Source organism: Penicillium solitum (genome assembly GCF_028829755.1).
Source record: "Penicillium solitum strain IBT 25940 chromosome Unknown utg000004l_segment0_segment0, whole genome shotgun sequence".
NCBI lineage: Eukaryota > Fungi > Ascomycota > Eurotiomycetes > Eurotiales > Aspergillaceae > Penicillium > Penicillium solitum.
This window is the reverse complement of record NW_027072124.1, coordinates 1,055,136-1,080,994: the sequence shown is the minus strand read 5'-3', so window position 1 is coordinate 1,080,994 and position 25,859 is coordinate 1,055,136. Positions and strand designations below refer to the sequence as shown.

The window sequence follows — 25,859 nt, the reverse complement described above, 5'->3', positions numbered from 1 at the left end:
ATGGATAAGTAGATAGTAAGTACCCAAGGATGATAGGAATCCCTCTAGGTGGTTAACCCCTGCACTCACGAGCGGATTCCCTAGTGGATGTGGATGGATCAATTTTATCGCAGATTTTATGCCGAATGCAATTCGAATGTTTTAGGACAGCATATGCGAATGAAATGTACACTCTTTGCGCTCATGCTTTTAAAACACTTCCTAATATAATAAAGCCTTAGTAGCATTGTACAAAAATGCGAGGAAGTAAACGAGTACTCCAGCATACTATACTAATAATATACTGGTTCCTCCCTGCGTCAAACTCGACATCAAGTATACATTCTGCGTTTCACTGATCTACGGTTCTAAATAGCCCTTTAGAAACACGTCAAATTACATTATTCTAAGTTGTAGTGAATTATAGGGCGGCTCTGAGCCTCTGGTGGGTCCGGGATGATCATATCTTTCTAGGGCTAATCATATGCAGCGTGTCCCGCATGTCCCCACCTTTTTTGGAAACTATCAGCCCACTTCCATCATCTTGAATAGTTGAAACCTGTGTTCGCTTTGCCGTAACCACGACAGTAAATCCATTATTAGGCCACAGCAAAAAGCTCACATATTTCTCATAGACTGGAATTGTTCGACACCAGCATGTCAACACGGAGGGCTTTACCAAACTTAATGGGAGTCGCGATGTAGGCTCAGCAATGTCCTTATCTTCTTCCTCGACGGAAAACCGTTGGAATGAACCCTTCGGGGATATAAAGGTGCCCAAAGTTGCGACAATTGGGAGGATATTTGGTTCTGATTAATCTACCCGCCACATATTATATTCACTTAGGTTATACTAACGATATCTTAGGACTTGTCCAAGCACGACAACATCCATATGTAGTACGATAGGTTTCATAGACTACCAGTGTTTCCCCCTCTCTTGGTTCTTCATAAACGGCAAGGCCTACATCTATTGTAATCCTATGGTTAAGCCTGTTCTTTCTCGATGTTTACTATGTTTCCCCTTCTGGCTAGAACTTGAAAAGAACATTGAAGATGATACCAAACAGCCACTGAGGGGAAACTGCTAAAAGCATAGATCATTAGATGGGTTATACCGATGCTTTTGTTCGTTAGACCTGTAGAGATATATATCATTGATCTCATCTATTTAGCAAGGCCGGGAAAATCTCCTCTAATCAATATAGATCATTGCAAGGCTTCAATTGTCGGAAACCACCACCTCCTTGTTTTTTTTTTTTTTGGCTTTAAAATTAGGATTGATTTAGAAATAAGGGAACAAATATATGCATAAGCTTTAGGCTGAACATTTAGATATCTAACTAGGCTTTAGACCTGTTACCTCAAGATACCAGGTCGCATGAGTGGGGGATTTATATTATTCGAATTAAAGAAGTAAACTACTTCCTTTTAAATATCTAGAAAGGTAGGTTTAGACTAGTAAGATATTTAATTTACTCTCTTTTCTCAAGTATATAGATTTTCAGGAGGCAGTACTCGAGTCATCCATAGCAATAGCAGAGGCCGAGGATTTTGTGTCGTTTGCCGAATAGGCATTTAGCCCCGGTGGACTACCGGCTCTACAGGTCCTTACGTTCGGCGATTTCTCCCACGGTGATCGGTACAAGGGACAGCAGTTTTTAATACGTCGTATCTGTCCTGCATGGGATAGTAACGGCAAGGGACTCGCCGGCCTCACGTGCGACGATACGACGCGGCCACCTTTCCGTCCGGCAGATATGGCTGATCCTTCGATTTGGGATGGTGTTTCGGTGGACGGAGCTCGGTTTCTGTCCGCATGTCCAGGAGGCGGATTGATGGAGTCACCGTATGAGCCGTAGGCCTGCTTCTCCGGCCTTGGGTCTTCGCGCTGTTCTTCCAGGCTGCCTCGCGACGCGAATATTACAGACGACAAAGGCGAAATGTCCTCCCTTCACAGTTAAACCCTAGTTCAACGTTCAACGGGACCCCGAACCGATTACCCACAAGTTGCAGTATATTGTATAATGGAAACCCTGATACTGTAGTGACCGTAACAATTCCCGCTTGGCCAAAATTAGTCAGAAATTTTTAGGTCCCGTTGAACTTTTTTTGGGTCCCGCTGGGCTGGGTGCCCTCTTGGCTCGGCATGATCACTCATTAGCCCCGTGGTTATTAAACATTCCTTTGGGTGGAGACTAGTGAAAACAGCCTCCGTTCCAGCCGAAAGCTGGCTTAGGTTCGGACAGATTGTCACCGATCAGGTGATAATGAATATTATGCGCGAACCGCTGTCCTACCCTTAGAATGAAGGAGAATGACGATTAATAATTAATCCAGTTCTCAAAATATATAAAAACCGACTGTGCTCCTTTTTCCTTGAATCAATCTTTATAAAATCATCGTCATCATACTATACCAACTATGCCTGGATCCCTTGTCTTCATCACCGGTGCTACCGGTTTCATTGGCAGCGCCACTGCCCTTGAAGCTCTAAAGGTAGGGTATCGTCTTCGAATTGGCGTCCGCAAGAAATCAGAGAAGCTCGAAGATATATTGGCAGGCTACCGCGACCAGCTAGAATTCGTCACCATCCCAGACCTGACCGATGAAGCTGCCTTTAAAAACAAGCTTGATGGAGTGGACTATGTCCTGCATCTAGCATCACCTCTTGCCCGTGGCACGGACCAGGATGCCATATTCACTCCTGCAGTGAAGGGAACCTTGGCCGTCCTCAAGGAGGCAGCTAAAGTGCCAAGCATTAAGAAGGTTGTGATCACTTCGTCCATCGCTTCCTTGATTCCCATTACCGGAATACCGGAAGGTGGTGTTATTAAAGGTAACTTGAATGATTAATACGTCAAAATATTCAATATACTAACGTTACACTCAGAGGATAATGATTGGAATCTCAATGTGGACTCCAAGGCCAATTTTGTGGATTCTAGCAATCCTGATACAACACCGATGACTCTGTACCGGGCATCCAAATTGCTTGCAAACAACGCTACCTGGGAGTTCCGGGAGGCCGAAAAGCCACACTACTCGTTGGTTACCATCCATCCAGCTTTTGTTTTCGGTACCAATCTCGTGCAAAACTCCGCCCAGGAAGTTCAAACAGGATCCAATGGTATTCTCTGGGGTAGTGTGATGGGAGGTGTTCCACTTGGCGGTATCAGAGGAGTGCATATCCAAGATGTTGCTGAAGCTCACGTCAAGGCGTTAGACCCGAAGATCAAGGATGGCTCAAAGTATCTGCTCTCCGCGCCACAAACCACCTGGAAAAATGTGGCTCGTATTGCACTCAAGGCCTATCCCAATGTTGGCGCGAAGATCACAGAGGTTGAAGGAATGCCTTCCATGCCCACCGACACAACCAAGGCAGAAGTCGAACTTGGAATCCAATGGCGATCTTGGGATGAGATCGTACGAAGCGTGATGGATCAGCAGCTGGGCTTCTTGCAAGGTTAAATGTCAAGGTGCGGACAGTCAAAATTACCGCTATTTCCGATGAACCAGCACTGCCGCTCTCCACATCTGATTCCTAAGGTATATAAGCTAGGGACGGCCCTAATCAGTCTTGGTGTATCCATATAGAGCGCACAAGTAGTGGTCATAGAAACACCATCAATCAACTCTCGTCAAATTTTGATATGATTGGTCCTGCTAGAAACACGCTGATACGGTATATCAAAATTCCGACATTAAGTCACAGAGGCATGTTGCGGGTTTCTTTGATAGTTCCTTCATTCGTGCTTCCAGTACAAGCCACAGAGGAATGCCCTCAGAATGATATCTTTATCCGTTCTGTGCGGATTCAATTTGATCCAAAAGACAATAGCGCATGAGGTATCGTCAAATTACAATTCAACCTTTACATTTTCCCCAACACTGTTGTCTCGATTCCTCTTCTAAGTTGCATATATCAACCAGGTGGATTGGCAATGAGCTGACTAAGCCAAACTCATTTGTGCGGGGAATTAAATCTTGGAAGATCGACTTAGCAGTTCCGGCGCCGTCGGAGTATCAGTAATCTGGCAAATGTCAAGAGCCACCACCATATTTTATTCGTATGTTATCCACTCATTCACCCATGGACATTTGGCTACCATGAATCTCTGCCAACTTTATTTAGCCTTACAAATTTTGGCGTACGCATCTTTTGTAAAGGCGAATGCCTCGGGTTATTGAGTTTAGATTAATTTGTTGGTTCAAACCTCACGAAAAAATGGGTGATCATCCCGAACTAGTAGACCCACTTCGCCCGTTCGTGGGTACTACTGTATGTGTGCAAATTGGAACGTCATTTGATTGGATTGTCTACTCATAGGATTAATACTGAAATTTATTTCGGACCTTAGAAGGGTCACCAAACCTTGATGATAAATCGGATTCAAGTTGCGAGCGGATGCTAGCTGACGAACGTCTTGCTATGCCATTGGGGGCCGAAAAAGGCATCGGGATCCACTACCCTCGGTATCGCTGTTGACTCATCATGCATCTCCAACCTTGGAAGGTTGTTTACTATTCCGTTCGCTTGTGCCCAGGGGGACCCAAAAAGAGTTCAACGGGGCCTAAAAATTTCTGACTAATTTTGGGTCCCGCGGTTGATCTAATCAACTAGAAATCGATAATGTCAACCGTCGGGAATGGTTACTCATTATGTCGGTTAGGCCATTGCCATTATTACCTCAAGTGACCTGTTGCCCAAAGCAAAGGCCAGGTGTTATAAATTACAGACGGCAGACGCGAAATGTCCTCCCTTCCCAGTTAATCCCTACCGTACCGGGACCGCGAACCCATTACCCACAAGTTGCAGCATATTGTACAATGGAGACACTGATAGCAGAGTCATGGTTCAAGGTGACAAAAACCCGGCTGCAACGCAACCATCCCTGTCCGGCTCACAAATTTGGATCTAGGTGGAAAATGCCATAGGCCAACGCCCTCAATTGACTGGCGACGTTTATGCTATGCGCGCGCAGTATAAAGCTCTAGATGATCAGGCTAATGCAACTCGAGTCATTTCGCCGAACGTTACTGTTGGTATGCAAGAGCAGGCCTCACGTTGCTATCCCCGTGCAGAGGATTCCATACCTCTGTCCACTGACTGCGCACTCTAACATATAACATATAACAGAAGATAGAAAGATCACACCCCAGCTGACGGTGAGAATCTACACGCCGACCGTTGGCCATGCCGACACCCATCCACTTCCTGTCGGACTATATTTCCACGGGGGCGGGCTTTGCTGTGGAGACTTGGACTCCGAGGACACTTTCTGCAGGCAGGTCGCCGAACGCCTGCCTTCTGTGATAGTTTCGGTCGGCTATAGACTTGCACCGGAATACAAGGCTTCCGCCCAGCTAGATGACGCCGTGGAGGCGTGGAACTGGGTAGGTTACAACGTCCACCGGAAAGATAAAGAAAGGCTTAACAGTTTAGGCTTATATGAACGCGCCTGCCTTGAACGGCGATCGTGGGAGATATTTTGTTGTTGGACAAAGTGCAGGAGGTACTCTTGTTCTTACGCTCATGCGCCGGTTGATCTCCCTGGGCCGCAGAGACGAAGTCACGGGCGTCGCAGCCATCGTTCCATTCGCCCTCCACCCCGACGCCGTGCCCTCGCGCTATGTTGACCGCTACCGGGCCTTTGAGGAGTGTGCCGATGGTCCGGTCAACACAAAGCAGGCCATGAGCCGTCTCTACGGTGAGTTTGACACTGAGTTCGCTGTATCCCTTTGCTGCATTTCGCTCACTGTCGCCGTTATAGAGGCGATCGGGGCGCAACCCACCGATCCCGATGTTTACATTCTCAACGCTGAGTCGGAACTGCATCAATTCCCACCGACATACCTTGCCGTCTGTGAGATCGACCCTATTCGAGACGACGGACTGATACTCCATGATCGCTTGAAGGCATCCGGGTACGTTTGTTTCTGTTTGCAGAACGCGTTACATAGATCCTTAGTCCTAATTTTGGTATCTCATAGGGTCCCGGTCCAGCTTGAATATTATAGAGGCTTGCCCCACGTATTCTGGGCGTTTGGATGTCCTGCGCCGAGGGGCGATTTTGTGGGGGATGTTGTGAAAGGCATCAAGACTTTCACGCATTCTTGACTGATCTTGTCGCTTAAGAGCAAGTAAGTCTCCACTGCTGGAGAATGACAGACATGATTGATAATGGATCTATGAACCAGGGCATCAGTGAATATTGAAAAATAATCACCAGGCCACAAGTTGAATGTTCTGTGAGGTGTTTGGGAACCATGCAGTAACCCATATCCTGTAGACGGATAGGAATAAGGTCTTATTTTGACTACAAGAAGTTACTCAATGATGTTCAAGATCATACCTCATCTTAGATTTTCGGATATCGCGACATCTCCCCTAGGATAGAAAGGCTACCACCCCCGTTATCACGCTTGAAGCAAAGATTAGATACTTTCAAGTAGTGGTCAGATCAAGCGTATGAGACCTCAAAGTGATTATACATGAGGTCCCTGGGCTTCAGGATAAGGTCGTCTGAATGCGGCAATTTGCAGCGTATATATATTTTTTGAATTTATTCGTACCTTGCTAGTCCACCAAGCGCCATGTACTACAGTATACTGATAACATTGAAAGCTTTGAATACTAAGGTTGTTCTTACATAAAATTGAGATTTTAATAAGGAAGACGAACAGACACAAAGCGGAATTGGAGTCAGTGAAAGAGTAACTTGGAAATGGAGTAGTGGGCAATAAAAGGTCAAGAGTGACTTTCCTTTCCGGCGGTTGGCTACTGCATCTTCACGAGTTGACGGGCTCTAGGAAGAGTCTTGTAAATGACACTCCCGATATTTCCATCTGTTGCAATTCAGAGGTGGAATTGTTGTCGATAACGTCTGGAAGCATTGACCGACTAATTGATGTGGTTCGATACGGAATATATTCTGTCTCCAAAGGTTCTTTTGAGCAGATATAGAATGTACATGGCGGCAATCCTTCCTCTATGAAAGAAGACATGGCCGCTAATCTCTGACGCGTAAATTCCACGTGAACTCCGGCCGAAGAATGCTGATAAATGTCAGCAACAGACTGCCTTTCTCATTCGTGAACCATATTTTTTTGGCTGTTCATGGCGTCACCTAGTAGATCGTGGAGGGCTGAGATAGTGTTAGTGATGAGCAGATCAGCCGAGGCCAGCAGTGGGACGTCTCCCCAAACTGTCTTTTTCTAGAAACCTCAGCAATGGACCTATCCGAACTACTGACTGATTATGTTAGACCTTAACTAGTCAATGTAGCTACCATAGTGTGCGATGGAATAAGGTTCCCCTACGACGATGAGCGATCATATCGGTTCTTGGCCGATGTCAGAGGTCTGATCTGACGTTTAGTGGCGAAACCACCACTATATCTGGCTGATAAATCAATGATCACTCATCACGGCAGATAGGCCGAGAAACTAGCGTCGATATGTTTTACCCCCGGTTCCTTGTTACTATGCCAGCTTGTTACTAGACCAGCACGCAGCACGGTTTTGATCACTCATCAAAAAAATCACATTTATAAGCGATTCTAAGGAGCCATCGAGAATTATTACGAGACTGGTAGGAGCCGCGGGGCTGTTTTACAAGTTTGCTCTCTGATAGATCGCTTTTTCTGGTGGGATTTGTAACTGGGGCGGGAAGTTTACCGGAACTATCCTGTAAGGCACGAAAATTATCAACGATGAGAGCTTACCTGATTATAAATGCGAGTGGATTTCGGCTTCGGCCCGAGGTTCTGTTAGAAGACGTAATCTATGACTTGTTTCGGGACGCACTGTGAGTGTCGCCATTTGGGTTTTTGAATGATTAGTATGAGGCGGGAGAGAGGAAGTGGATGAGGGAAGATTATATATAAAAAGTTCAATTCCAAGCTCTTCAATCTCACATAAAAATTCTCATCCTTCAATTTCCCAATTAAACACAACAGCAAAAATGCCCTTCACCGAGTTGGTCGTCCCAACATTGAAGACAGATCCCGTAACGGAAGCAACATTCACCACCGAGATCGCACCCTTTCTCATCACAATCCTTGATACACATGCCACTCCTCCCAAGTTAAAATACTTCGGGAAGATTCTCCTCGAGAATGGCAAAGATGTGTCGGGGGACTTCAGACTTTGCGTTGGGCTTGGTTCGTCATTTCCTCTTCCTTCCCCTTTTCTTTCCCTTTCCTCCTTTCCTTTCTCTTGCTGTCATCACTTCCGTCCCCGTCCTACTACCATCTCTTTCACTCCTCTCAGCGCTCGCGCAAATTCGAACATAGTCTGATGCTGATTCTTCGACAGAGTGGGAAGACGCCTCCCATTTCAACACCTTCGTCGCATCAGAAAATTTCCAGACCTTCAAATCCATCGTGAAGCCTCACTCTGTTGCACCGCCAGTCCCACAGCTATATAGCACGGATTTCGGGCCGAGTGAGGTGTTTGGGAGTGCGTTGACGGAGGTGTGGCAGGTGAAGATCGGGGAGGGGGATGAGAAAGTAGTGGAGGCGAGGGGGGCGTGGGAGAAGTTTGTTAGTGCGGTTGCAGAGGCGGGTGGTGTGAATGGGAATGGCGATAGTATTCAAGGGACGAGTCTAAATCTAGAGGAGAAGAGGTGGCTTGGTGTGTTGGGGTGGGAGAGTACTGAGGTGAGCTTGAAATGTCTTCTAATTTTTGATGGTGGGTTGAGAACAGTTGGCTGACTTTGAGATTTTAGGTGAGAGAGAAAGTACTTGGGAGTGCAGCTGTGAAGGAAGCGAGGAAGAGCCTTGATATATTGGTGTGGAATACGTTCGTTACTGCATATGCGAAGTAACTGTAGACAGCTAGAGAAGAAATATGGAATACTCCACAGTTAGAAACTCAAAACACATTACTCAATACGCATATCCACACAAGCAAATCGAATCAAGCATTGAAGTAAACGTGCATGACAGGGTCTACCACATCCCTTGAAAGCTTTCGTATGATAGTATGTCAACTTGACAATCTAAAAGAAGAGGGAAACGAAACGAAAGTAAAATTATATTAAGCTGTAGTGCAATAATTAAGACGTCAGAGTGTAGACCATACAGTAATATGATCCAATATCACAAAGACTTGCGGATCAGGATATAGTTCTTCGCATTTTTTCAGCGTAGTTCATGATGAGACCCTTTTTCCATACTGTATATAGATCTGTTCTAATTATTATTAAAAGAAATAGTCGGGTTCGCAGTTCCTATTGATAGCTCCCATTCTGTCTCCGGAAACTCTGTCCGCAGAAAGTCTGTCCCCAGAATTGAAGCTCCTATTACAGGTCAAGAGTGAGATCCTGGATCTGACTGTACCATTCAACGAAGGAATCAAGACTAAGGAACAGAAAGAGGAAGAAGAGAACTTATCTGTGGGGTTGCGCCAAACCCATGCCGATGCATCCAAAAGTTGCGAGACTACCCAAATTTCGCGCCTGCGAGGCCTTCGGGCACCTGCAACAATCCCTACCAATCTCGCCATGGCTCCCGACCAATGATCTATGCTCACTACCGTCGCTAGCTCTGCCCCTATGCACCAGACTGGTGACCGTGGGGTCTTGCCGCCGCCCGACTAGGAACGCACTTCATGATGGGGCATCGACCTGGGTCAGGCGAGGGTGCGGTATTTTCGCTATTGGCTTGCACCACTGTTGCATGCCGTCGAGATTCATCGATTGGGTGAGGATGGACCGGAGAGGCCGATGATGACGATAACTGAAAGGTCGAGACGTTTGTAAACTCGTAGATAAGCTAGCTACTAGCCGGGCTTATTATAGACGAGCCGAAGGTAGAGATATATATTAGCGAGGCTAGATATATAGTAATAAACACTTTCTTAGGCGTAGAGAAGTTACGCGGGTTATTCTACGAGCGAGATAAGTAGGGTTGTTCGATCACGTTGGTGTTTAGGGGTTTTTACTAGATCCGTGGGCCTATCCCAGTCTAGTATAGGCACCACAATCGGTTCCTTTGAAAGATGATCCGAGTCGGAGCCATTCTCCTCCCTATTCAATGTAGCTTGCTCAGTTCTGCAGGCCATAGCATGCAATCTTCAAAGTTTGAAAACTAAAACCTTAGTTGCAATGACGCCCGTGTAATATATAGAATGTACTATATAAAGTTACCAGGCAATAACCCGGGTAGTGCAGTAGTTAAGAGCAGTGTCAAACCTGCAAGGTTGTCATCTTAACGAGCCACAGGCCTGAGTTCGATGCCCCTTGGAACTAAAGTTCGTGGTCGGATGGTCATCTGGGTCACGTACCGCTGGGAATCCTCCTCTCCTTTTTGTCTTTGTTTTTCTTAATTTTTCCTTTTTTTTTTCTACTATACTAAAATATGATATTGGAAGAGGAAATTCCAAGTATTGATATAGATACATAGGTTTTAGGCCATTTACGCAAGTCACTATGTTGTAGTATAGTGGGCCCGGGGAATTTATATAAAGTTATAAAGGTTATTCTAGGGACTGTGCCCAGGTGCGTTTTCATAAACTATAACGTGATAAGTATAGGGTAGTAGCCAATTCCCTGCCAGAAAATTGGGCCATGATGGCCCCAAAACGCTGCTGTACATGTCTTTAATATTTTGATTAGACATTCTCCGCTGCCATTTAAATCACAAACTAACTTGAACATGACAAAATAACCCATTCTAATTGCCCTCTAACGCCAGATACGCCAGTCGGCCAATGTGACGAGATGAGGTTCTGCCTTAACCATCCACGCCACAGCCAATATAGTGATGCGAGCTCGTAAAGAATCACAGGTATTCCTTCTTTTTGCTGGTTCTCGTGTATTGGGTAAGAGCCCATTCGATGTCGCCGCTCGAGCCCTTCTCCAATGTACCTCCGCGGATCTCGAAAAGTCGCATCGTCATGCGAGGTCCAACTTCAGCCAGCTCCACATCCCGGTACCCAGTCTTGACGAAAACATGGTGGCGCACTTCAATGTTGTCGTCCTTGTTCACAAAGCTCACAACACGGTTGCCGACCTTTCCAGTCTCACGAGGGGGGAAAAGGTGCTTCAGAATCTGAACAACGCGGGCACCCAACTTCGTCTTGAAGCCCTCGAAGACCAAGTGGGGGTAGCTTTCCGATACGGTACCGCGAGCGGCATTCGGAATATCCTGACGAAGGACAACATTGTGAAGAGAGAAGCTGGCGGTCGGGCCATGGGGAAGGTGTGAAATAGTGAGTGCGGTCGGGGTACCACGGTGCTCGTGGAGGAGAATCATATCGGTCAGAGCCGCGGAGGTTGCGCTGGAGACGAGATCTCCAAGAACGAGAGTTCCACGGTTGAGGCGAATGGAGGTGGGAAGGAGAAGGCGGATTTCTTTCGCAAATGCGCCGAGGCGAGCGGAGGGGGAGCGAGAGGTGGTAACCAGAGGACGGGGGTCGATAATGCCGGAGGTTAAAACGTATTCATCATCGATGTCCATCTCAGCGTCTTCCTTGTCCTTTGATTCGTCATATTTAAAGTCTTCCCGAAGCGTTTTATCATTTGCGATTGTAGGATCTAGAGGCTTTCCAGAAGCCAATGAAGCCTTCAGTTGCGATCTTTTTTCGGCAATGGAGGCATCACGGAGTAGCAAAGCTCTCCGATAGAGATAATCGCGACGCTCGCGGGTTTGGCGGCGCTACTGATTGTAAGTAAAATATCAACTGTGTCAAATTTATCCTTCACTTACCAGCATTTTGAAGATTGAAGTAAAAGTGGCTTGAGTAGAGAATGAGCGGGCAACTTTTTTTTTTTCTCTTAACTCCGGGGCTGCGTTTTTGGTTCGTCTGATTAGCCGTAGTGGGATCGCACCGATAAAGAATCTGGGCAGTTGCGGAGAACGCTTTTTGCCCATCCTTCGAGACAAACTCATCGACTCTCTTTTGTCAGTCCTCTGACACAGAGAGCTGGACTGGTTGTATGTGCCAATCTGTTCTTGTCAAGAACCTACCGCTAATCCCACATCTCGATATAGATCTCCGTTCGTTTGCCCCTCAGGCACACCCTGGAGATTTCAACACTCAAACACCCCCATAGGACGACCGGATTGTCCTCTACGCTCTTTAAATCGTTTATGACTGCGAAGTTCATTTCTGATTTCAACTACTTTTTGCTTTGCTCTTCGCTTTGAATCTTGATCAGCTCCAGCCATCCCTATCAACATTCAACATCGGTACCCATAATGAGCTACCAACCGGAAGACCCCTCAGCGGGAGTTGAAATTAACGAGATTGCACTCGGCCGCGCGCGTCCACGCCGACATGATGACGAAGATGAGGGCTCTGATACCTTTGAAGATGACGATATGGAAAGCATAGTCGGTGCACCCACAAACGGGCACCAGAAGTCCGAAGGAAATGGAGAGGAGGAAATAGAGCTCCCTGCTCATGCATGCGCGTCAGTTTTAATATCTCCTTTGTGGATGGACATTTACTGATTATATTATAGGTACTGCGGTATTCACAACCCGAGCAGCGTCGTCAAATGTCTCTCGTGCAATAAATGGTTCTGCAGTGCACGTGGCAATACCTCTTCCTCGCATATCGTCAATCACCTTGTCCGCGCTCGTCATAAGGAAGTCCAGCTCCACCCGGGATCGTCTTTAGGTGATACTATTCTGGAATGCTACAACTGTGGCACCAAGAATGTCTTTTTGCTTGGCTTCATCCCCGCAAAATCCGATACCGTTGTTGTCTTGCTTTGTCGGCAGCCATGTGCCTCTATGCCTTCCTCCAAGGACATGAATTGGGACACCTCACGCTGGCAGCCTCTCATCGAGGATCGTTCTTTCCTCCCCTGGCTCGTGGGAGCACCTACTGACCAAGAACAACTCCGAGCCCGTCACCTCAGTCCTCAATTGATTGCGAAATTGGAGGAAATGTGGAAAGATAACTCTCAGGCAACCCTGGAAGACCTAGAGAAGGCCACGGCAGTGGATGATGAGCCCGCGCCAGTCCTGCTTCGCTATGACGATGCTTTCCAATATCAGAACATTTTCGGTCCACTTGTTAAGATCGAGGCTGATTACGATCGCAAGTTGAAGGAATCTCAATCCCAAGATGGACTCATCGTGCGCTGGGATCTTGGTCTCAACAACAAGCACCTCGCAAGCTTTGTGCTGCCCAAGCTTGAGCTGGGAGATGTCAAATTGGCTGTGGGTGACGAGATGCGCATCAAGTACAATGGTGAATTACGTCCCAAGTGGGAGGGTGTTGGCTATGTCATCAAAATCCCGAACAATCAATCTGACGAGGTCACTATCGAGCTACGCGCCAAGGGCGACCACAAGTCAGTTCCCACTGAATGCACACACAATTTTATGGCCGACTATGTTTGGAAATCGACTTCCTTCGACCGCATGCAATGTGCCATGAAGACATTTGCAGTGGATGAGCAGAGTGTCTCAGGCTACATCTTCCATCGCCTCCTTGGTCATGAGGTTGCTGCAGCTCCTATGAAGACACAGATTCCGAAAAAATTTAGTGTTCCGGGTCTGCCAGATCTGAACGGCAGTCAAATCAACGCGGTCAAAAGTGTGCTCCAGCGACCTCTCAGTTTGATCCAAGGTCCTCCCGGAACTGGTAAGACCGTTACCTCGGCTACCATCATCTACCATCTTGCCAAGATCAATGGAGGCCAGGTTCTTGTCTGCGCTCCGTCCAACGTTGCCGTTGACCAGCTCTGCGAACGTATCCATCGAACGGGTCTCAAGACCGTGCGAGTTACTGCTAAATCTCGCGAGGACGTGGAATCTGCTGTTGGTTTCCTTTCGCTGCACGAGCAGGTTCGTATGAACGATAGCAACATTGAGTTAGTGAAACTCAACCAGCTCAAGGCCGAACTTGGGGAATTATCCAGTCAAGATGAAAAGCGCCTGAAGCAACTTACTCGCTCCGCTGAACGTGAAATCTTGACCAACGCGGATGTGATCTGCTGTACTTGTGTTGGTGCAGGTGATCCTCGTCTTTCAAAGGGCAAGTTCCGCACTGTCCTGATTGACGAATCGACCCAATCTGCCGAGCCCGAGTGTATGATCCCCCTGGTTCTGGGCTGCAAGCAAGTTGTACTAGTCGGTGATCACCAGCAACTTGGCCCCGTGATTATGAACAAGAAGGCCGCCAAGGCTGGTTTGAACCAGTCTCTGTTCGAGCGTCTTGTCATCTTGGGCTGCTCTCCTATTCGCTTGAATGTCCAGTATCGTATGCACCCGTGCCTTTCAGAATTCCCGTCCAATATGTTCTACGAAGGCTCGCTGCAGAATGGTATCACCATTGCTGATCGTGTCCGTCGCGATGTTGACTTCCCTTGGCCCATCATTGATGATCCCATGATGTTTTGGTCAAACCTGGGCAATGAAGAAATCTCGGCGTCGGGCACCTCGTATCTTAACCGTACTGAAGCGACCAACGTCGAGAAGATCGTCACGCGCTTCTTCAAGGCAGGTGTTCAGCCTAGGGATATCGGTATCATCACTCCTTACGAGGGACAGAGGAGCTACATTGTCAGCTCTATGCAGGCAAACGGCACCTTCAAGAAGGAACATTACAAGGAGATTGAGGTTGCGTCGGTCGATGCATTCCAAGGCAGAGAGAAGGATTATATTATCCTTTCTTGTGTTCGTTCCAATGATCACCAAGGCATTGGTTTCCTGAGCGATCCTCGTCGTCTCAACGTGGCCCTTACTCGTGCTCGATTTGGTCTGGTCATCCTAGGAAACCCCAAGGTCTTGTCTAAGCACCCGTTGTGGAACTGCCTTTTGCAGCACTTCAAGGAACGCCACTGTCTCGTTGAGGGGCCCCTGTCCAACCTTCAGGAGTCCTTGATTCAGTTCAGCCGGCCTAAGCAAGCATACAGAGGCCCACAGCGCTTCCAGATGTCTTTCAGCCAGACAAATAATGCTCCCAACAATGCAGTGAATGGTCGCAACGGCGGTCACCGCAATGAGTATCATGACTCTGGGTCTGTGGTGGGCTATATCCCCGATGATGTGTCTTCTGTCCACGGCTCGGCACTTGGTGGTGTTGGCCTTCCGTCTGGCTACCCCCCTATGTTCCAGAACTTCGGCGAGTCCTGGCCTGCGATTTCTGGCGGTCGTCGAGCAAATGGTGGCCGACCCAAGGGGGCACCCAGTGTGGCTGGCGAGTCAGTCGCTGCCACTGAGTCTGATGTCACCTGCAGCGTCACTGACGGACGCAGCGTTGATCAGGGCGGTGTCAGCCTCACTGGTCTGAGCATTAATGAAATGAGCAAGCAGCCCAGTCTCAGCCAATCTGACCGATTGAAGCGCTACGTCGAGTCTGGCGGACGTGAGCCTTACAGGGCCGGCGTTCCGGACAATGGCAGCATCTTCGGAGGCAGCTCTGCTAGCATTCGCGTGACTCGCGGCGCGCCGGGCCAGAACCCTCACGACGACGATGATGCCCGTAGCGTCTCTACTGCTTTTGCTAGCCAAGTCGGTGGCAATTATGACTGAGTGACTTTTGTGTCCAACATTTCCCAGGGCAACCTCCAACAGGTTCGCCCGTCTTACCACTCGGCGAAGTAATGTCCGTGCATACTATCAGGGTTCTTTCCAGCAGAGTCTGCCCGCCCGTTTCTTTTATGCCGACCAGGACTTTGAATCGGCAAACCCAAGACTTTTCGGATGCTTATCCCCGGGTCCTTTTGACCTGCCAGCAAAGCACCGTTCTGTCCGTCGAAGGATTGTTCCCTGGGTCTGATCCCTCGCCATTGTCACCGTGACATTCTTACAATGCGTGACTCTCGGGGATGAGGCGACAGACAATGATCCTCCAGTATCTTCCAGTTGAAGGAATCACTGAAATCTCACCCGTCGATTGCCGATGCCCAGTTCCGATAGCCCCTGCAGCAATTACTGGCCAGCTCTGCGAATTTACCCTTACCCCTTGGCCATGTTTCATACTTGCTATCTTTATCTCTTAGGTAGTCAGGTATTAGCTCAAAAAAAAACAATGGCAATTTATGATCCCACAGCCTTTCCAATATTCGTAAGCAGGCAATATGACAAGAAACTAAAAACTAAGCCGGCCTTTCAAGGTTGGAGACTTCACCGGCTTACGTTCCGAGTTAGAGCTAAAGCCGCTGCTCTGCTTCAGCTTCTACCATCAGCCCCATCAGCCGCTCGCCCCTATCAGTCTTACCGTCGTACTCACTCGGGTGCATTATTTCGATCATGTTGCCCCTGGGAGCACCCCAGGTAGGTACTTAACACCGATTCCTCTACGTATACTCTGCCTATCATTTCCAAGATTTGACACTTGTTTCATATTACCCGTTTCTTTTGTGGCAACACTCTATGGTGAAATTAACAGGCTATAATGGAATTAGCAGTCTATAGTGGAATTAAGCACGATGGCTATCTTCCATAGATGTGAGCATACTAGGTACATTTGAGATTAGTGACACGATTTCCCATATTTTCGAAGACGTAGATAGTTGTACGGCAACGGCGCCAGATATCCAGCACCCATCGATAACACTGCTGCCATCCAGAACTTTGGATCTCCAAAAGCAACTATCCCACCAGTCAGATGATAGTCAACTGCATTCTCAGCTAGTTCCATGGCCAACATTGAAACCATACTCATGCCCATGGCGGTACGAGCAGCCATCGGCCAGGAGAGCTGGTCAGCGCCCCGGCGGAGCAGGATTGTCTCGAGGATAACAGAAGTTGTGATACCGGATGCCACTAGATGATTGTTCTTAGTACACCTAATACGATTTGATTTGCTCAAGGAGGCAACCCACTCGACAACGCCATTATGCTACTCATACCCATCTCAGAGTAGTAAGTCTGCAGGATCCATAATGCGGAGAAATCGCCGGCTGTACATCCCACCAAACAGCGGAGAGTGTTGATTCCTGCTCGTTTCCAGGTGGATCTGCAGGTCCAGAATGGAAGATTAAGCGTCGGAAGGGGTTGGGTTGGCGGCTTTTTGGTACATTTTGGGGTTTGGGGTAATTGGTTCTCGCGCTCGATACTCTTTGTGCACTGGTTTTTCCCTGTATGGCAGGCTTGTGCATGAGTGGTGCCACTAAAGGCGCGTCTTGAAACCCAGCAAATGCCTCGGCTCCGTTGAAGTAAAAATGGGTGGCACATTTGACTCATATCCCAGCTCGTTGGGATCTTATGACAATTCACACGAATAGTAATATAAACAATTTTGAATATGAAAATTCAAAGGGACAGGGTCAAGGGGTCAGGTAGTCAGGTTGGTAGGGATGGTGGAGCATGGTCCCCGAGCCTGTAGCACAAATGCCGCAATGAAATAGTGCCAGGTATACAATTTACGCGCCAAACCACATATCAAAAAATATACCAGTCAATAATATTCCTTCGTAATTCCACAGCATCTCAATATATAAGAGGAAATAACTGGCGACGTGAAAAGAACAATATAGGGGGTAAATATTCGAAGTGTCAAGTGTTGAGCATCGAATATATCTTCGGACTATGCGGTGGGGCTGCGGGAGCACTAAGAACATTTCACCTTGACAACACCATGAAATCATTTCCAGCATTTGACATGAATGTGGATATCATGCGATCAATTATGTCTGTGCCTGTTGGTCCACGTCGAATGGTGGCTTTGTTTTACCGGTTTGGGCATCGTCTTTCGGATGTATAGATCTAGGGCCTAGTATAATCTATCGCTTGGCCAAATAACATAAATTCAAACTGGGTAGCAAATCACTCAAAATAGATGAACATGTATTGAGGCTTAGTTAGGATCAAAGGCTGTTCTATTATGATAGAGGCAGTGCTAATTAATTAGGTAGCCTTTATAGTTCATCCTCTTGGGAGTCTTCCATGCTTGTATGGAACACCAATGCGATGCTATTGTGTGGCTCCAACCCTGTTCTATACCATATTCCTGTAGAGGAATTGTAGTTTTGCCATTCATTGTTCTCTGTAAAGACAGTATTAAAGGTCATGTCCACAGTGTGGCAAAATGTCCTAGTATTGTATATTTGGAGGTTAAGTTGTAGGCTTCAAGATTCCCAGTAGACTGATCTGCGAGCATATGCATGCAAGCCACGTTGTTTCTGTGCTACTTGGTTTAGAAACCCATAGAACGTTCGATATCTTGATTGTAAGCGAGCTTGCATAGCCTGGTTGAGGTTAGGAAAGCCTCCTGCTAGAAGAATTATCACAGTATTCCTTTTAATAGAAACAATTGATTGCGTGGACATGAAGATCCTGGTATCTAAAGCTTGTTAAGCATAACGAGTTTGTTGCAGCCTAACATTGGGCCTGGCGAACGTACATTGCAGAAAGGCACTGCCCGGGTGCCCGATCTTTGATGCTTAAATAAGCATATTGATCATGCACGTGATTGAAGATCAGGTTGATCAGCATCACGTGCACTCACCGCCACTGGATTTGTCAGGTCTGTGGCGACCAAATATTCCGGCAGTCCACGGGACGGCTGCCTGACAGGCAATCTTGCTTTGATACCTAAATCGGGTCCGCCGAGATGGGACAATAGGATTGGTACCATACTACCCGTGGACGGAGTAGTCTACAGTCATACCCACGGTGTCCCTCTAGTGTATGAGTCACTTGTGCTTCCTTGGCCCCCTCATCTCGATATCCCAGACCGGGCATTAATAAACACTATTGCCCACATTTTGACCTGCATGTATATAAGCTCTAGCCAGTTATGAACTCATATGACAATCCAGCTGTTCAGAAACCCCACTAGAAATCGAAGGAAGCAAGATTCTGCAGGGACATTTCGAAAGAATAAGGATCGCTGCGCCACTGTGGCGCATCTGCACCTGACGCAAGCGGTATAAATAGGCTGCGGATGCCTTGCTACCTGAAAATTTTGGCAACTCCTCATCCTCTCCCGACCCCATACCCATCGACATCTACTAGGCTTTCACCGCCAATTTATTTCATTTTTTTCATAAACAACTCTATTCTTGTTGTTTCCCTCTACTCAGCTACCCAGTGCTTTTAAATTTACCGTTGTTGTGCATTGACGACGCGTCTTTCCGGTATCTACTACATTCTATCACGATCCCCTCAGTAGTGTGGGGTATCAACTTCGCGATATGGGTGACGGGTCTGACTATCCTAGCCCACGAAGTGAAGGTCCTAACGGTGCTCTCGCTGCGTCTATCCTTGCCTCCGCATCTGAATCCACACCCCCAATTGCCAGAATGAACGACCCTCAGCAGCCTATGAGTTACAACCTTGATGGGGCGCGCCCGCGCCTTTCTGTTCGACGCGCCCGCGATCCTCCTAAGAACTCTGAAGGTCAAATATTTTGCGATCATCCTGAGTGTCAAGCTGCACCTCCTACTTTCCGCCGTCCATGCGAATGGAAGTAAGTACAATGCCCTATTGTTGTCTCTTCAAAGCGCCCAGTACTAACATGACCTTAGCAAACATATGGATAAACATGATCGTCCCTACAAGTGTTATGAACCAAACTGCGACAAGATCCAAGGTTTCACCTACTCTGGTGGTCTCCTTCGTCACCAGCGCGAGGTTCACAAGAAGAACACCGACACCAAGAAGGCCCTGATGTGCCCATACACTGATTGCAACCGCAGCACTGGCAACGGATTCACGCGCCAAGAAAATCTGCGCGAACATCTTCGCCGTCGCCACATGCACAATGACGAAGCTCCCCCCATGGTTGATATGTCTTGGGACCGCGCGACCGAACTTGATGGTGTCGAGGGCGTCCGTGCCCCCTCTCTCCCTATCACTGGAATGAAGCGTCGCCACGACTCTCCCCCCGTCGGAGATCTCCGAGATATGCCTGAGACTGACGAGCACGGAATCGATTTGCACAACGAAGTTAAGAGACTCCGCCGCGAAGTCCAAGAGAAGGATCGTCGTCTTGAAGAGTTGGAACGAATCGTCGCCAACATTCAGCAGGCTATCCCTCAGCAGTCTCCTCCCGGACCCGAACTGCAGGATCTTTCGCAGCCCGCTCCCCAGCCTACTGCGGCTCCTCCCGTTTAATCTTGCTCCTATCAGATTTGAAACGTCTACGGATTTGACCTATGCATCTTGTGGGCGTTTGTCGAAGCAGCCAATGCGCTTCAAAATTATGCGACTTTGCTTTTTCTCTTGTTTTGTGACTTTTTGCGACTTTCTTTTGTAGCATTTGGGTTTGGTCTCCGTGTCTCCTCTCTGGGCAGATGTTGCTTTCCTTTGCGTTTTGCAAGGGTTCGAGGATTTGAGGGTCGACTTTCCCAGTCTTTACGGCGTTTTAGCTTGATGATTTCATATGGGCCAGGCGGTGTTGTCTCCAGAGGCGGTTTACACGTTGTCTCGCCTCATATACCCGGGTGTTTTGATTCGATGTATCCTTTGTGATCGTCGCTTCTACCACTCAACTCTACTTTTAGTTCGATTTGTTCCTGGTTACTAGCAGATTGTACGAATAATATCAGCTTGACAAAACAATCCTAGGTTCACTCTGTAATCCACATCAGCCTTAAAAGGTCCCATGTCAGCAAGTAGGTAAATACGATGGTTCCTCGTGGCATCGAATCCGATATGCACGTTGGCAGTCGAAGTATAGGGCAGCCAATGATATCCATGGACGTGGACAAGTATTCATTCCTGAGGCACTCAGGCTTCCACGCGATTGCGATATTTCTCAGGCAACCGTTTCAGCCACACCACTTTCAACTCTGGTCCCACCACCTCCTAGATTCCGACCAGGCTCTGGCAAGACCTTCGTGAGCACGGCCTCCAGGAAACCCTATGGCCCCGCTGGCGGTGTCCATATCTAGAAGGTCGGAGTTAGGAGACAAGACCGCTGTTAACGGGCTCCCAACGGAGCCCGCTGCTCCCCATGGTGGCCTATGAGGCATCAACCTCGCTCATAGTACGCTCGGACGACGGATATGACTCCTTGGCTGATAGCACTAGGCTAGGTATGACTCATTATTACGCGGATCGCGTCGGCGAGACTCAACGCGAGCGGCTCAACGCGATATAACATGATGATCTTGGTGTGCTGTTTTCGTGTTGGTCGGGCCATTCTTTCCATTTATCTTCATGGGGCTCTAGATGAGAGTGTAGAATCTCATGGACGTAGGCAGCGCTCTAGGCGGAAGTATGGCTGTTTAGATTAGTACATTAGTAACAAGAACTAAAGGACGTATATAATAGCACGCCATGCATCTTTGTAGGCCTTTTTTTCCGTTTGTTACCTACTATATTAGCTGCTCGGGCAAGCCATGAGTGAATGAATTGGCAATAAAGCCCTCAAAACATTGCCGAATCTTGATCGACAGGTATACATATAGGTTTTTACTCCCTTGGTTATGAAACTTACACTATTTGATACAATCATTTGCCGGTAATATACTAGATATCTGTATTAATAACTAAATCAACTTGCGCGTGTGTATATCACTTGCAATCTGGAAGGGAATGAGCGTTTCTTTCGTACTGGCGGCTAGGGTGTCCTATACTTCTCTTAATGAGAGACAGCTAGCACGGCCCTGTTAAATTACCAAATCTGCCAAGGATTGCTGAGATTCAAGAGACAGAAGGTATCTTAAACCCCCTGATCGTTAGGTTTGGGGTTCCAATTCAGTATTGCCCTACTGCCCCGGGTCAGATCATGCCGGGATGTTGACAAGGGGATAACTCTTTCTGTCAACCCTCCTGCGAAACAAATAATTTCAAACCTGAGATACTGATCGCGTTTGTAGATCTATATAATGGCAGGGTATGACTTTGGCCTAGATAAAACGCGTGTCTTGATCAACCCTAGAGGCGGTGTCGATAGATATAGAGCCGACGTTATGTATGTGAGATGTCCTATAATCACTGTAGTAGATTCAGCGAGTAGAGTGCGGTCAGAATATTGAACGTTATCACCAGTATATTGTGTTTCTTTGGCTCTGATTTCGGACTGAAAGGGTCTCCATAGTGATCATTATATAGACCTAACTCAACATAACAGAATGGAAAGGAGCTCCCATGATGCAACAAGGCTGGATAAAGCTTAAGAGTCCCTATTTCTCTGAATCAATTTATGAAATTCTCGAAAAAGTTCAATAAGTAAACTCAACTGTTGCCCTCGGGATGGGTTTATAGACCTTGATAGTGGAGCCGATAACGATAAGGAAAAAAAGTTCAAAATTCCACCCCACGTTCGATTTAAAGACAGTCACATTTCTTACACAAGATAGACGAAACGAGTTTATTCTTATATATATATAATGCCTCACGCCCCACGCCAGGGAAACCGCAGGAGGTCCCCAGGTCCGAAAGCGAAAGCGCAAAAACCAAAGCAAGCGCCACCAGCAAACAAGCAGCACGCCAATCGCAAAGCCGAAGTCGAAAAAGCCAAAGCCGAAGCCGAACAACTCGAGGAAGAAGAGTCTTCTGGACTTAAGCTTGTCAGCACAATTCCTCTCACCCTCCAACAATTGCTTTTGGACGTATTCAAGACAGCACTCCTCGGCAACCCAGTCGCAGAGTCGGAATCTGCAAGCCAGGATGCCAACCCCGCTGAATCAAAAACAGACGAAAATAAAGACGAACCATTAGATATTAAATCTCTCATCCAAACAATCAAAGGGCTTCTATACCAGCGCGATTTTGACTCTGCCTTTACCGAGGCAGGCGAGGATCTGCTGCGCGCCTATGCCTTGCGCTGGAGTGCGTCCCGGTCATTGGGATATGCGGGCCTGTTGAAGGGAGTTTTGGCTTGGATGAAAGAGGAAGAGGAAAACACGCGAGGCCGTGCTAGAAACAAGAACCCCTGCACCCGTGTTGTGTCAATTGGTGGCGGAGCCGGTGCCGAGATCGCTGCTCTTGCAGCTGCGTGGAGAGACATGGGCCCCCAAGCCCAGTCGCTCGAGGAACTTGTTGCCAACGTCTCTCTTGAAGACACAGAAAATCAAGATGACAAGAAGACAGAAGTTGAAGATCAGGGCGTCAGCGCACCCAGTCTCTCTGTCATGGCTGTCGATATCGGAAACTGGACGGACGTTGTTGAGAGGCTTTCACGAACCATCACATCGGCTGATGTGCCATTCTCGCAGACAACCAAATATCGTCCGCCGTTGCTGTCGGAGAAAGTGGCCAGTGAAACATTCTCGGTGGCTTTCCGTCGCGCAGATGTCCTGACTCTTCCCGAGGAGGGACTGAAGGAAATTCTCCTCGGCCCTTCCTCGGCTTCTCCTTTCACTTCCGTTCTCGTCCCTATTATGTTCACTTTGAATGAGCTCTTCTCTACCTCCATGCCAAAGACTACCGGCTTCATGCTCAAAATGACGGAAATCCTTCCTGCCGGTGCGGTGCTTCTGGTTGTTGATAGTCCTGGCAGCTATTCGACTTTGAAGCTAGGAAAGGGACCGGACGGTGAACCACAAGAGAGGAACTATCCCATGAAGTTCTTGCTTGACCACACACTGCTGTCTGTGGCGAAGGGCAAGTGGGAGTGCGTATACACCCAGGACTCCAGATGGTGGAGACGGGACGCAGTGCGTCTGCGGTATGAAGTTGGTGAAGGCGCTGGCTTGGAAGATATGCGTTTCCAGATGCATGTTTATCGGCGTTTGTAGATCTGATTTGTCCTATTTCACGATATATAAAAACCATTTAATGAGCAATACGATTCAGTTTTCCAAAAAGAAAGTGTGGTGTGGAGTGAGGTATGGTATTGCTACAGATAAGAAGGTGGTTTAGTTCAGACCACTCCAAATTCACGCCACGAGGCGAGACTCGCCCCAAGTCGCGACAAAAATTGCGATTAATTGGTACATTCAATGAGTTGTGAAAATGGGGCTCATAAATCCCCGAGACAGCCTTATAACTCCTCCTAACTCCGCAGACCCAGTAGGAGGCTAGTGCTCTTGCTTCCATCCTTTCCCTCTCCACCAGGCAGATAAGTGACGTTGGGGTTCGAGGAAAGAGTGGCGGCGATCTCCTTGCTGGCCTCGATACGACGGATCTCAATCAGTCCGCTGCCAGCCTTGGCGACGGCCTTGCTGATAATATCGGCACTTTCGGCTTCACCCTCAGCGCGGATGACGTTGGCCTGGCGCTCCTGCTCGGCACGCTCGACGATGAATCGGGCCCGCTCGGCATCCTGTTGGGCGATCTGCTTCTGCTCGACAGCCCGTGTGAACTCCTTTCCGAAGGTCATGTGTGTAATGGAGACATCCTCGAGGGCGATGTTGAATTGTCCAGCGCGCTTCATCAAGTCAGTGCGGATACGGTTGGAGACAGCTTCACGTTGTGTGATCAGCTCGGCGGCGTCGAACTGGGCCACGATGGCCTTGAGGACTTCGTTTCCGATGGATGGGAGGACACGCTCATCGTAATCGGTACCGTATGACTGGATAACTCTGGGTCAGTCTTTTATTTTCGGTAGGTACTTAGGGATCATATGAGATACACACCTGGTAGATCTGCGGCAGCTTCGGCACCTCCGGGCGGTGCAACACACGCAGCGTCAAGCTAACCATCTGCAAATCCTTACTTCCTGTCGTGGTGGAGATGTTGCGAGGCTTCGTGCGGACATCGTAGACAATTGCGCGCTGCAACCAGGGGATCAAGAAATGTGTTCCTTCGTTGACGACCTTCTCTTGCACACCAGACACTCGATCGAAGATGACAGCTCGTGTGCCGCCCTTGACATCGTAAAGGGAATTTTGAACTAGCATACCCCCAATAGCCACGGGGAAGGCCAGTCGATAAACATTTTGGAGGACTTGAGCCATGGTTGGAGGTGGAGGGCGAGGTGATGAGGACGGATGATGGAGATGATGTCTGCTTTTCCCGTTGCTCACTCTGAGTGTTCCCAATCGGGTTTAGTGCACCATCTTTCCAAACCTCCAACTTCGCCCGACCTTCGTCTTTTCCTCACTCATTTCGCTACCTCCACACCTTTTCCACCCCACTCCTTTCTTTTTACCCGAAATCATTCACAATGGGTGGCTCTGTGGACCCCAAGAACGGACAGTAAGTCGTTTCGCGTTTGCTCCTGGTGTCCTGGGTTGAGTACCGGCCTCCCGGATGCGTTACCCGCCCGGCTACACAATGCAATTCCCAAAGGATACCAATTGAGTCGGCTTTAATAGACTCAATGACTTCTTTGACTTGCATTCAGTTAACTGACGAATTTTACTTTCTATAGCTTCATCGGCAACTGGGGCGAGTTCGGTACGTTTGACAATAACCCTTGAACCTTTCATACGGACCCGATGCATGCGCAGGAGACCGACCCCTTACGCGATATGAAAGATCGCGACAATGAACACAGAAATATCCAGAGGAACAGGACAGGAGGACGCCATTCGAACGGATCGCTAATATCCACCTTCCAGGTTGCCCGACCCCCCAGCGCATCGCCACCTACTCGCTGTCCCCTAACCGTCAGCGTCCCATGGCCGGTGCCGGCCACGCTGCCATCTTCAACGTCTTCCGTCGTTTCCGTCACCAGGTTCTCTACGTTGTTCCCCCCTTCGTTGCCGCATACGCCATGATGAACTGGGCCATTGAGCGGTAAGAATGACCACAGGAGTCGCTTCGATCGGCGCGCTAATTTCGTACTTTAGCAACGAGTACCTGAACTCCAAGCCCGGCCGTCTTCTCGAGGGTGGCAATGAAGAGTAAATTATCTCAATTTGTTTGTTGGAGTGAGGTTGGATTGGTATAACAGAGCATGATACACCAAAGTCTCTGCAGTTTGGGGGAGCTGTATGTTTGTACAGTAACTAGAAAGCAATCGACCGTTTGATTTTCCTTTTATCTGCTCTCTTTTTGCGCTTTAGGGGTCTTTATTCTCTTATATTCAAAGTCAAGCTTGAGTAAGCGTCTTTCTAGGGCTCTCTATTGGTC

General features: G+C 48.0%; 11 protein-coding genes across 11 annotated transcripts; 8 read left to right on the top strand and 3 right to left on the bottom strand.

The window, feature by feature from the left end:
- Positions 1-2,403: 2,403 nt before the first annotated feature.
- N7455_006401 (uncharacterized protein) lies at positions 2,404-3,450 on the top strand (the record flags this gene model as incomplete). Its single annotated transcript, XM_065605348.1, has 2 exons — positions 2,404-2,818; positions 2,873-3,450. 2 exons carry the CDS (start codon positions 2,404-2,406, stop codon positions 3,448-3,450), a joined length of 993 nt encoding a protein of 330 aa, XP_065461202.1.
- Positions 3,451-4,809: 1,359 nt separating this feature from the next.
- On the top strand, positions 4,810-6,100 carry N7455_006400 (alpha/beta hydrolase; the record flags this gene model as incomplete). Its single annotated transcript, XM_065605347.1, has 6 exons — positions 4,810-4,842; positions 4,902-5,025; positions 5,120-5,376; positions 5,426-5,690; positions 5,754-5,907; positions 5,974-6,100. 6 exons carry the CDS (start codon positions 4,810-4,812, stop codon positions 6,098-6,100), a joined length of 960 nt encoding a protein of 319 aa, XP_065461201.1.
- Positions 6,101-7,945: 1,845 nt separating this feature from the next.
- On the top strand, positions 7,946-8,809 carry N7455_006399 (uncharacterized protein; the record flags this gene model as incomplete). Its single annotated transcript, XM_065605346.1, has 3 exons — positions 7,946-8,144; positions 8,299-8,642; positions 8,711-8,809. The coding sequence occupies 3 exons, from the start codon at positions 7,946-7,948 to the stop codon at positions 8,807-8,809; spliced, it is 642 nt and encodes a 213-aa protein (XP_065461200.1).
- Positions 8,810-9,140: 331 nt separating this feature from the next.
- N7455_006398 (uncharacterized protein) lies at positions 9,141-9,505 on the top strand (the record flags this gene model as incomplete). Its single annotated transcript, XM_065605345.1, has 2 exons — positions 9,141-9,161; positions 9,200-9,505. The coding sequence occupies 2 exons, from the start codon at positions 9,141-9,143 to the stop codon at positions 9,503-9,505; spliced, it is 327 nt and encodes a 108-aa protein (XP_065461199.1).
- A 1,261-nt stretch (positions 9,506-10,766) lies between these two features.
- N7455_006397 (snoRNA-binding rRNA-processing protein IMP4) lies at positions 10,767-11,699 on the bottom strand (the record flags this gene model as incomplete). The annotated part of the gene is made up of 2 exons (XM_040957008.2): positions 10,767-11,642; positions 11,694-11,699. The coding sequence occupies 2 exons, from the start codon at positions 11,697-11,699 to the stop codon at positions 10,767-10,769; spliced, it is 882 nt and encodes a 293-aa protein (XP_040812592.1).
- Positions 11,700-11,819: 120 nt separating this feature from the next.
- On the top strand, positions 11,820-15,476 carry N7455_006396 (putative regulator of nonsense transcripts; the record flags this gene model as incomplete). The annotated part of the gene is made up of 3 exons (XM_040956879.2): positions 11,820-11,921; positions 11,979-12,400; positions 12,452-15,476. The coding sequence occupies exons 2-3, from the start codon at positions 12,186-12,188 to the stop codon at positions 15,474-15,476; spliced, it is 3,240 nt and encodes a 1,079-aa protein (XP_040812513.2). The 5' UTR covers positions 11,820-11,921; positions 11,979-12,185.
- A 943-nt stretch (positions 15,477-16,419) lies between these two features.
- Positions 16,420-17,123, bottom strand: N7455_006395 (DUF4396 domain-containing protein; the record flags this gene model as incomplete). Its single annotated transcript, XM_040956932.2, has 2 exons — positions 16,420-16,712; positions 16,772-17,123. 2 exons carry the CDS (start codon positions 17,121-17,123, stop codon positions 16,420-16,422), a joined length of 645 nt encoding a protein of 214 aa, XP_040812526.2.
- Positions 17,124-18,613: 1,490 nt separating this feature from the next.
- On the top strand, positions 18,614-20,146 carry N7455_006394 (putative C2H2 transcription factor). Its single transcript, XM_040956958.2, has 2 exons — positions 18,614-19,359; positions 19,418-20,146. The coding sequence occupies exons 1-2, from the start codon at positions 19,085-19,087 to the stop codon at positions 20,004-20,006; spliced, it is 864 nt and encodes a 287-aa protein (XP_040812516.1). The 5' UTR covers positions 18,614-19,084; the 3' UTR covers positions 20,007-20,146.
- A 2,082-nt stretch (positions 20,147-22,228) lies between these two features.
- On the top strand, positions 22,229-23,578 carry N7455_006393 (25S rRNA (uracil2843-N3)-methyltransferase; the record flags this gene model as incomplete). Its single annotated transcript, XM_040956885.2, has 1 exon — positions 22,229-23,578. The coding sequence occupies one exon, from the start codon at positions 22,229-22,231 to the stop codon at positions 23,576-23,578; it is 1,350 nt and encodes a 449-aa protein (XP_040812654.2).
- A 257-nt stretch (positions 23,579-23,835) lies between these two features.
- phb1 (prohibitin subunit PHB1) lies at positions 23,836-24,739 on the bottom strand (the record flags this gene model as incomplete). Its single annotated transcript, XM_040957032.2, has 2 exons — positions 23,836-24,354; positions 24,419-24,739. The coding sequence occupies 2 exons, from the start codon at positions 24,737-24,739 to the stop codon at positions 23,836-23,838; spliced, it is 840 nt and encodes a 279-aa protein (XP_040812661.1).
- Positions 24,740-24,948: 209 nt separating this feature from the next.
- N7455_006391 (ubiquinol--cytochrome-c reductase subunit 8) lies at positions 24,949-25,634 on the top strand (the record flags this gene model as incomplete). The annotated part of the gene is made up of 4 exons (XM_040956950.1): positions 24,949-24,980; positions 25,156-25,181; positions 25,346-25,523; positions 25,577-25,634. The coding sequence occupies 4 exons, from the start codon at positions 24,949-24,951 to the stop codon at positions 25,632-25,634; spliced, it is 294 nt and encodes a 97-aa protein (XP_040812565.1).
- Positions 25,635-25,859: the final 225 nt, after the last annotated feature.

Bases quoted from the DNA above. Each gene is read 5' to 3' on its own strand.
- N7455_006394 (XM_040956958.2), top strand. From the start codon at position 19,085: ATGGGTGACGGGTCTGACTATCCTAGCCCACGAAGTGAAGGTCCTAAC. The intron at 19,360-19,417 runs GTAAGTACAATG...ACATGACCTTAG, and splicing joins CGCCGTCCATGCGAATGGAA to CAAACATATGGATAAACATG.